This window comes from Pristiophorus japonicus, unplaced genomic scaffold (genome assembly GCF_044704955.1).
Source record: "Pristiophorus japonicus isolate sPriJap1 unplaced genomic scaffold, sPriJap1.hap1 HAP1_SCAFFOLD_47, whole genome shotgun sequence".
Classification (NCBI taxonomy): Eukaryota; Metazoa; Chordata; class Chondrichthyes; family Pristiophoridae; genus Pristiophorus; species Pristiophorus japonicus.
Window position 1 is genome coordinate 3,394,990 of NW_027254374.1, and position 11,193 is coordinate 3,406,182.

Here is an 11,193-nt window from a genome sequence, read left to right on the forward strand (position 1 = left end):
AGACCACTTCTCGCTGTAAATGCACTGTGTGTATGGTCTGGACCACCTGCTCAGTCTGGCACGTCATACCTTGCACCTCTGCCACATTCAGTTTCTTACTTTCTAATCTAGTGCTAAGCATACTCACCAGCACACACTGGTTGGGCCGAATACCTGATTCTCTGCTCTATGTTCTATATAATATAACCCACTGAACTCGAGCTCAGCCCTTCCTGCCTACCTATTGTCGAGCCTCTCAATCTGAAAGATGCAATGTCTAGCTGCACTAAATAGCTGCAGTGACCCGTTGCAGAAGAGTTCAGAGAGAATGCTCGTGTGGTACTTTCCCAAAAGACCATTTGGGAATTTTCAATCAGAAATATTGCCGTGTCCGTCACACAGTGCTTGTCCCGCCGCCGGGTTTATGATCAGATCACCAGCCATTCCTGGTTTAATTCAATGGAAGGGATTCTGCTGTTAAATATTACATTCCTGGACTGCAAACACAGGGACCCGCCTCTGGGCTGCGGTCAGTCGTTCTGTTTATTAATTAATTGTACAATTGATGTAACCGGATATTTCACCACGCTCTTCAACTGCTCTCTGAACTTGGATTGGGTCACCCCGTAAATAAATGTGTTTGTACAGCAACTTAAATTCCGCAGTATAAATCCGACCTTTGTAAATTGATCTAAAGAATCACTGTAATCACTGGGATTTATTCCTGTAATGCTATAATAAATGAAATCTATAACAATTACCAGCCACAGCAGTATGTAGCTGCCGGATATGGTGAAGAGTAAAATTACAGACTTCCTCCTGCTCTCCATTTCTGGGTCACTGCCATTCCCCCCCTTGCTCTCACCCCTCAGTCTTTTACGGACTCGACTGGCCACTAAAATGTGTCTGACTGTCAGAGCGTTGAGCAACAGAATTACAGCGAATGGGAGCAGTGGGGTTAAAACCGTATCAAACGAGTCAAATCCCATCCATCTGGGATCAGTATAATAGGCTGGGATTGGGACACAGTACCACAGAACATTGTCGATTATATATCCAGGTTCAAATGTAAAGTAGAAGGGAATGTTTTTTGAAGATAGCAGAATGCAGCTTGTTTCCAGAACCACAGCCGCAGTTCTCCCGGTGCAATATTTGGTTTTCAGCTTCTCCCAACAAATGGCCACAAATCGATCAAAGGTGAAAGTGACGGTGAACCAGACAGAACAGTCTGTGGTTACACGGGACAGGACATATGTAACACAACAAACAGGGGTGATATCCAGGAAAGACCAAGGGAAGTAATACCGACTGATCTTCCACAGTATGACGTCAGTGATGACCACCAGTAGATCCGCCGCTGCCATGGCCACCAGGTAGCGTGTGGTGCAGTTGGACAGCCCGCACTTTCCCCGGGACAGGATCACAATCGCCACTAAATTCACTGTAATAAACAGAAGGGAAAAGAGACGGTCAATTATTGGTCACACATTGTCGGTGACTGAGCCCAGACAGTAAGGCCTGTCATTTAGCACAAAAACAGCCGCGTGTACGTCGGGTCAGGGGTTAACATGTATATTATATCATCCCAACCCAACCTAACTCCAACCCGCTGCTTCCCAGTTTAGCAGAGACGGGGCAGTGGGAGGGAAGCCGAGCCATCCCAGCGGGCGGGTGGCAATATAAAGGTATTAATGCGGATGGCAGCTTCTGGTTTAAACTATGTTACTGGTGTAACTTATTTTACGATTTAACTGTGGTCGGCTGTGTTTCCCAGGCCTCGGGATACCGGGCATTTAAAGTGAGCCGAGGACAGTTTCGTGGACAATGGAAGTGCCTTCACGGCCCTGGTTGTGGGCCAGGAGATCCAGGTGTGCCTTCCCCAAGGCTCCACACGCTCTCCCTCTCTCTCCCTCTGCTTAGACTAGCCCCATACATACGGTTGTAAATCTGATAAAATACAGAATAAGCTAAAAACACTCAGTATGTCAGGCAGCATTTGTGGAGAGAGAAACAGAGTTAACGTTTCAAGTGATAACCTTTCTTCAATACTGGAATCCGCGAGAGATGAACAGTTTTAAGGCAATGTTAGAGGCAGATAAAGTTGTGGTCGGAGGGGGAAAGAACAAAGTTGAAGGTATTTGATGGGATGGTGGGCAGGAATGATTCAACGATAAAAGGGATGATGGTGTATGACAAATGGGACAACTAAAGGAACAGGAAAAAGGTCCAGAGGAGATGTACGTCGATAGAGCAGCATTACAGAGTGGGGCGGTGGGACGGTGTAGGGAGCAAGGTAAATCTGGCAAAGATCAGAAGGCTCCAATGGCCCAGGAATGTGGTGGAGAAAGGTCAGTAGATCCAAGGGGTGCGGACCTTCCCGCCTGCCGTACACCGAAAGGTGGTCCCAAGCACCAGCGCACACCTCCTCCACTCCCAGTGGCTCTACTGAAGACATGCTTCATTACCAGCACATGCTGTCTGAGGAAACGGGAGCGGTAGTATTGATCTGAAAAGTTTCATCTCAGTTTTATGGCCGGCTTGCAATAAATGGATAATGAAAACATGTGGTGCTGTTCCCCATTGAGTTACAAAGGGGAACATTTTAGACTGTGGAAGATGGAGATGTCAGACTGGGAGTGGGATGTAGAATTGAAGGGATAAGTGAGCGGGGCAGTGTGAGACAGAGAAAGAGAGATAGACACGTTTTCAAACACAATGGAGAATTTCAGGAATGTAATCACACAATATCTGTTTAATCCTCCGCAATCTACAGGAGACAGCATCGTGAACAGCGAATACAGTATACTACATTGGAGGAAATACAAGTCTATTACTGTTTCAGATTGAAGGGCCTGGACGATGGAATGAATGGTGGTGAAAGGGCAGGTGTTGCATCTCCTAGGTTTTGCACAGGAAGGTCCGGTATTGGGGAGAACTGTTGGGGGCGATTCAGGAGTGGTCCAGGTTGTCGTGGAGGGACAGATCCATTGGGAATGCTGATAGGGGATATGTCTGGTGGTGGGACTAAGAAGGAAGGGACAGCAAATGAATGTGGGGGTTGGTTGAGACCAAGGTGAGGACATGGTTCTAGCAGGGACGATCAGGGGCGATGAAAGTAAGGCAGCAGATTGGATTGACACTGCGGTGTGCCTTGTCCACCACAGTGGTGGGGAATCTTCGGCTGAGGATAAATGCGGTAAATTGGATTGAGGACCCTGTCCATAGAAACATAGTATATAGGTGCAGGATTAGGCCATTTGGCCCTTCGAGCCTGCACCACGATTCAATAAGATCATGGCTGATCATTCCCTCAGAACCCCTGTCCTGCTTTCCCTCCAGACCCCTTGGTCCCTTCAGCGTAAGGGCCATACCTAACACCCTCTTAAATATATCCAATGAACTGCATCAATAACTTTCTGCGGGAGGGAATTCCTCAGGTTAACAACTGTCTGAGTGAAGAGGTTTCTCCTCATCTTGGTCCTAAATGGCTTACCCCTGATCCTCAGACTATATCGCCTGGTTCTGGACTTCAGAAACATACTTTAACTCTATCCCCAAGTTGTAGATTCCCCCATGAGGGGAAACACCCTCTCTGCATCTACCCTGTCGAGCCACCTCAGAATCTTATACGTTTCAATAACATCACCGCGCATTCTTCTGAACTCCAACGAATATATATTCAACCTGCTCATCCTTTCCTCATAATTCAACACATTCATCTCAGGAACTAGCCTGGTGAACCTTCTCTGAACAGGGCATGGTAACTGCAGGAAGATAATCAACCAGAGGGTGTGGGGAATGAGGAACCATCCCACCACTGTAGCCTCTCAGCCCGAGGTATTGACTCAACGGTTACTGTCTCCATGACTCTGCTTCGCCTCTCCTCTCCTACCCACTCCACGCTAGGTTACAGACTCACAGGATCATGACCACAGAGGATCGATATACTCAGCTTAGAAAAAGGAAGACATGCTGTAAGCACTGGTGTTTGAGGTGGCTTCATCGGAACAGATGGAACGCAGGCAGCGACATTTGGAGAGTATCATAGAGTCCTTCCAGCAAGCTAGATGAGAGGTCATATAATCAAGGTAGCTGTCAGAGTCGGCCGCAGTCTGATAGATATTGGTAGAGAGCCGATCCTCGGAAATGGACTTAGAGATGTTGCAGACGGTAAGGGAAGTGACAGACGGAGCATGAGGAGGAGAGATAGTGGCGCAAATTATAAGCAAGGTTGCTCACGTAAATATAATTATAATTATAATTTTAATTATTAATAATAATATTTATAATAATTAATATTATTATTAATAATAATAACAATTACTTTTATATATATCGCAGGTTTAACCTAGTTAAACTTCGCAAGGCGCTTCAAAGCAGGACAACACAGATACATTTGACACCGACAGAAAAAGAAGAAATTAAGGCATATTACCAAAAGCTTGCGAAAAGGGTTGATTTTCGGGATATCTTTAAAATGGAAAGATGGATAGAGAAGTAGAGAGGTTCAGGGAGGGATTCCAGAGTTTAGGTCCCAAACAACTGAAGGTAAGGCCACCGATGGTTCAGCAGTATAATGAGGGATGTTCGAGAGGGCAGCTTTTGAAGAGCGGAGCTATCTTGAGGCGTTGTGAGTCTGAAAAAGTTTACAGAGGTAGGGAGCTGCAAAGCCATGGAGAGATGTGTAAACAAGGATGAGAATTTTCAAAATCGTGGCGTTCTTTAACCGGGAGCCAATGTAGGTCAGTAAACATAGAGGTGAGGACGATCATGACTTTGTGCGAGTTAGGACATTTTCCAGTTCATGGCTAGAAAATGACATTGCGCGTCCACAGTCATCAATGAACCTGAAAAATATGTGAAGGAGAGGACAGGAGTAGAATTGGAACAACGAAGGTTCCCTGTATCCCAAGAAAAGACAACATAGCTAGAAACCATCCGAGCTCCCACACCGGCATTTTGGAGTGTTGGGATAGAACATTGTTCACACCAGAGGTCCAGCACTTGTACTTTCAGCAAGGGCAGTGCACTGGGATCAGGATCAGCAACCTGCAAGGGTTTTCATTCCCAGCCCAAAGCCGGTGAGGGCGAGATGACTTCCAGTGTGAATGGTGAGTGAATTATCTTATAAATGTAGCCCTCAGAATGTATCAGCCGGGATAGGCGCAGGGAAACTCGACATCCGCTCTGAGTTTCAGGGGAGCATGGGCTTACTGGGCAATACACTGTACATTTTCCATACCTCGGGAGCTCACTGTCAACAAGGGCAGACTTTGATGGCAAAGTCCAACACTGCCTTCAGTGTGTCAGTGCAGCCTTCGGACACTTGAAGAAGGAAGTGTTTGGAGACCAGGACCTTAAACCCTGGACCAAGCTCATGGTCTACCGGGCAGAAGTGATACCCGCCCTCCTATAAGCTTCAAACTCATGGAATATTTACAACAGGCACCTCAAAGCACGAGAGAAGTACCAACGCTGCCTCCGCAATTTCCTGCAAATTAATTGGCCGGAGTGGCGCAACAACATCAGTGTTACCGGTCAGGCCAACATCCCCAGCATCGAAGCATCAACCACAGTCAATCAGCTCCGTTGGGCGGGCCACATCGTCGGCATGCTTGACATGAGATTCAAAAAGCAAACGCTCCACCCGGTAATTCGTTATTGAAAGCGAGCCACATGTGCGCAGAGGAAACGCACCATGACACATTCAAAACCTAGTTGAAGAAATGGAACATCCCCACCTATACCTGGCAATCCCTGGCCCAAGCCAACGCAAATTGGAGGCAAAGCATCCGCATGGCGCAGAGCACCTCCAGTATAGTCGCCGAGAGCAAACTGAAGCCAAGCGTAGATCGCGGAAGTAGGACGCAGCAACCCAGGCACCCCACACTCCCGTTCGTTCAACCACCGTCTGCCTCACCTGTGACAGAGAATACAAGTCATGCATTGGACTCTTAAGCCCTCTGGGACCTAAGGTTTAGTGTGGAATCGAGTCATTCTCGATTCCGAGCGTGCGCCTCAGAAGAGGCAGGAGAAATAATAAGGTTAATGGTTAAGCCATTTAGGACCGAGATGAGGATTAACTTCTTCACCCAGACAGTGGTGAACCTGTGGAATTCTCTACCACAGAAAGTTGTTGAGGCCAATTCACAAAATATATTCAAAAAGGAGCTAGATGAAGTCCTTACAACTAGGTGGATAAAGGGCTATGGCGAAAGGGCAGGAATGTGGTCCTGAAGTTGCATGTTCAGCCATTAACTCATTGAATGGCGGTGCAGGCTAGAAGGGCCGAATGGCCTACTCCTGCACCTATTTTCTATGTTTTTATGTTTCTATGAACCACACTCAGTACATCCGACAGTGACAGAAACTCCCACTAATAAATGGTTACTGGGGTACGGTGTTCCACTCTGGTTCGTGACCCACGCTCAGTCTATCCGACAGTGACACACACTCCCAGTAATACATGGTCACTGGTGTACAGTGTTCCACACTGAATAGTCACCCACAGTCAGTAGATGATACAATGACAGACACTCCTTGTAACACATTGTCACTGGGGCACGGTGTTCCACAACGGTTAGTGACCCACACTCAGTATTACGTACAGTGACACACACTCCCAGTAATACATGGTCACTGGGGTATGGTGTTTCACTCTCGTTAATGGCCCACACTCAGTACATCCGACAGTGACACACACTCCCTGTAATACATGGTCACTGGCGTACTGTTTTCCACACCGGTTCCTGACCCAAACTCAGTATATCCTACACTGACACACACTCCCAGTAATACATGGTCACTGGGGTACATTGTTCCAGACCGGTTAGTGACCCACACGCAGTATATCCTACAGAGACAGATACGCCCAGTAATACATGGTCAATGGGGTACGATGTTTCACTCTAGTTAATGACCCATACTCAGTATATCCGACAGTGACACACACTCTCGGTAATACATGGTCACTGGGGTACGGTGTTCCACACCGGTCAGTGACCCACACTCAATATATCCTACAGTGACACACACTCCCAGTAATACATGGTGACTCGGGCACGGTGTGCCACACAGGTTATTGACCAACAGTCGGTACAGTTCTACAGTGAACAACACTCCCAGTAATACATGATCACTCGGGAATGATGTTCCATGCCGGGTCGTGACTCACACTCACTAAATCATAAAGTGACAGACACTCCAACTTATACATGGTAACTGGGTTAAAATGTTCTAAGCCAGTTAGTGACTCACACTCAGTAAATCCTACAGTGACAGTCACGCCCAGTAATATATGGTCCCTGGGATACAGTGTTCCACACTGGTTAGTGACCCACACTCAGTACATTCTACAGTGACAGACACTCCCAGTAATACATGGTTACTGAGGTACGGAATTCCACACCGATTAGTGACCCACGCTCAGTATATCCTACAGTGATAGAAACTCACAGTAATACATGGTCACTGGGATACAATGTTCCACACCGGTTAATGATCGACACTCAGTACATCATACAGTGACATACACTACCTGTAATACATTGTCACTGGGGTATCATGATCCATGCCCGGTAGTGACTCACACTCAGTCAATCTGACAGTGACAGACACTCCAACTAATACCTTCTCTCAGATAGTTGCGCGGAGTAAGGACTGTTTCAAAAGTACACAATATTCGACGAAAGACAATAGCTTGATAAATCAATCATCCTGTTAGTTACAAACACAAGTTTATGTTCAGATGGAGCAACTGAATCAAGCCACAGTGGTTATGCAGGCCATTTGTCTGAACGGAATGATATCACCGATCAGGTATCTGTACACTCGTGAGCACAAGTCCAGGATGTAACATTATCAGTGAAAGGGCAAAACAAGAGACCAGCTCAAACACAGATTTGCACTACTTCAATGGCTTTAGTCACTCACAAGGATCACCAATGATGGCAATGAATGTGTAGCATATTTTCTCGGCATATCGAATTGGAAGCATTTCCGTGTGAAACGATGTGCCTCTTCGTGCTGCAGGCAATCTCCCTGAATTATACTTTGAGGCGGTACAATTCCAGCGCCTTTAAGTTATACCCTGCAGTCTCTCCACGGGGACATTGTGGTTGCAACATCGATCAAAACAGTTATTTTTAAAACTTGAACAAACAGATTACGACAGCCGATTTAACTCCCTGTTGTGAACGAATATATTTACTGCAGAGATTCAAATTGGAAACACCAAAGACTGGACAATTCTGCTCACATTAATTAACTCATGAAAGTTTCCAGCTGTCTCGTCCCAGCAATTGGATTGTTGTTTCAACAACCATCAGGACAAACTGGAGATCGCATATTGTTTTGGGTGATGTTATTTACTCTGCTGTGGTCATTCAGTAATTACATTCCCAATGTTAATGTATGGCTCTGAGGGCTGGTCTACTGCACTCTGTGATGTGGCTGTCTTCTTTAACTGCAGCTATTCAGTAATTACTTTCCCAATTTTAGAGTCTCAGGGCTGTTCTCCTGCTCTCTGTGATGTGGCTGCTTTCTTTAACTGTAGCTATTCAGTAGTTAGTTTCCCAATGTTAGAATATCTCTCTCAGGTCTTCAGTACTACAAAGGGGGTCGTGGCTGCCCTTTTAAATGCAGGCATTCAGTAGTTAAATTACAAATGTTAGAATGTCCTCCTCAAGGCTGTTCAAGTGCAGTCTCGGAAGTGGCTGATCTCTTTAACGAGGGAAATCCAGTCAAACAATTAAAATGGGGAATGTCAATGATCATCCTCAAACTAATACAGGTACTCATATTTATTAAGTCTCTCATACCCATACAGCACCTCATATACATGCGGTGCCTCATACTCGTAGCTTACCTAAAAGTAATACAGCACCTCAAACTGATACAGCAAAAACAATGCAAACTAATACAGCACTTCTCTTCATACAGACATTCAAAATAATGCAGCACATCAAACTGATAGAGAATCTCAAACTAGTACAGCCCCTCAAACCAAGAGAACCTCAAACTAAAACAATCCTTTAATATTACAAAGTACTTCAAACTAAAACTAAATCTAATACAAACCCCCAAATTAAAAAATAACCTCAAACTAAAAGAGAACCTCAAAGTAAGAGAACCTCAAACTAATCAAGAACGTCAAACTAACTTAAAATTCTATAGAGAACCTCAAATTAATACATACCTTCAACATAATAAAGAAACTAAAACTAATACAGACCCTCAAACTAATAGAGAGACTCAAACTATTAATGAAACGCATACTAATATTGAAATTCAAACCAAGATAGAAACAGAAACAAGCAAACTCAAACTAATAGGGACCCTCAGAATAATCTACTCAAACCCATAGAGAACCTCAAACTAATCGGGACGCTCAAAATAATGCAACTATTCAAACTAATTAAGAAACTCTAACTAATACAGCTCCTTAAACTAATACAGACCCTCAAACTCATACAGACCCTCAAACTAATACAGCCCCTCAAACGAATACAACCCACAAGCTAATGCAGTCGCTCAAACTAATACAGTCCCTTAAACTAATACAGCGACTCAAACTAATACAGACCCTCAAACTAACACAGACACTCAAACTAATACAGCCCCTCAACCTAATGCAGACCCTCAAGCAATACAGTCCCTCCAACTAATACAGTCCCTCAAAATGAAACAGACCCTCAAACTAATACAGCCCCTCAAACTAATACAGTCCCTCAAGCTAATACAGTCCCTCAAACTAATACAGTCCCTCAAACTAATAACGCTCCTCAAACTAATACAGACCCTGAAACTAATACTGTCTCTCAAATTAATACAGTCCCTCAAACTAATCCAGCGACTCAAACTAATGCAGTCCCTCAAACTAATACAGACTCCCAAACGAGTAAAGAACCACAAATTAGTAGATTTCCTAATAACTATAGAGGACCTAAGCAAAATACAGCTCCTTAAAATAATACAACAAATCAAACTTTTCGAGGATCTCAAATTAATATATTTCCTCAAAGTAATAGAGAACCTCAAACTAATACAAGAACTGAAACTAATACAGCCCCTTAAACTAATGCAGCCAATCAAAGAAATATAGATCCTTGAACTATTAGATAACCTCAAACTAATAGAGAAATTCAAACTAATTGAGAACATATAACTTACAGAGAAGCCCAAAATATTACAGCCCATCAAACTGATAGAGCACCGCAAACTAATAGAGAATCTCCAACCACGACAGGACCTCAAACTAATACAAAACCTCAAACTAATACAGCTCCTCAAACTAATAGAGAACCTTTAATTAATGCAGACGCTAAAACTAATAGAGAACATCAAACTAATACAATAAATAGAGAACGTCAAGCTAATAGAGAACCTCAAACTAATGGAGGACCTCAAAACTAATACAGCAACTCCACCACACAACGCAAGTAATATTCATACAGCCATTGAAACTAACACAACATTTCCGATAAATCAGCCTACTACACTAATACAGCCCCTAAAACTAATAGAGAATATTAAACAGATACAGCCCCTAAAACAATAAAGATCCTCAAACTAATAAATAACCGCAAACTACTAGAGAACCTCAAAATACCACAGCCCCTCAAACTGATAAAAACCCTCAAATATATACAGAATCTCAAATAAATAAAGAAGCGTAAAATGATACAACCCTTCCAACCATTTAGAGAAACTCCAGCTAATATAGTCCCTCAAACAATGAGAGAAACTCAAACCAATATGAGAACCTCAAACAAATACAGCCATCTAAAATAATACACCGCAAACTATTCGAGAAACTCAAAGTAATAAAGCCCCTCAAAGTATTATAGAACCTCATACGAATAGAGAACGTGAATTTAATAAAGAAACTCCAATTAATAGATAATTAATAGCGCAGGAAATCTAGCATCTAGCCGACAAACACGACGTGGGTGGATATTTCAGTGCAGTAGAACCTATGACACAACGTCGTATTCCACTGAAAGTCAAGAACGGAGAGGTGCTCATCAAGGACAGTGAGGCTTTCAGTTGCCACTGGAAAGAACACTTCGAGGATCTTCGCCACCAACAATGTGTCCATGACGTGAGTGGCCTTGACTGCATCCCACGGCATGCTACCCATCACCTCCTTGACACAATCGCAGTTCGGCACGATTTTGAAAAGGCCGTCCGGCAACTAAAAACAACAAGGCCTCA

General features: G+C 44.1%; 1 protein-coding gene across 1 annotated transcript; it reads right to left on the bottom strand.

Annotated features, from left to right (window-relative positions):
* Positions 1–509: 509 nt before the first annotated feature.
* LOC139252461 (probable G-protein coupled receptor 139) lies at positions 510–7,975 on the bottom strand. Its single transcript, XM_070873434.1, has 2 exons — positions 7,912–7,975; positions 510–1,420 (listed from the first exon to the last, which is right to left on the bottom strand). The coding sequence occupies exons 1-2, from the start codon at positions 7,973–7,975 to the stop codon at positions 510–512; spliced, it is 975 nt and encodes a 324-aa protein (XP_070729535.1).
* Positions 7,976–11,193: the final 3,218 nt, after the last annotated feature.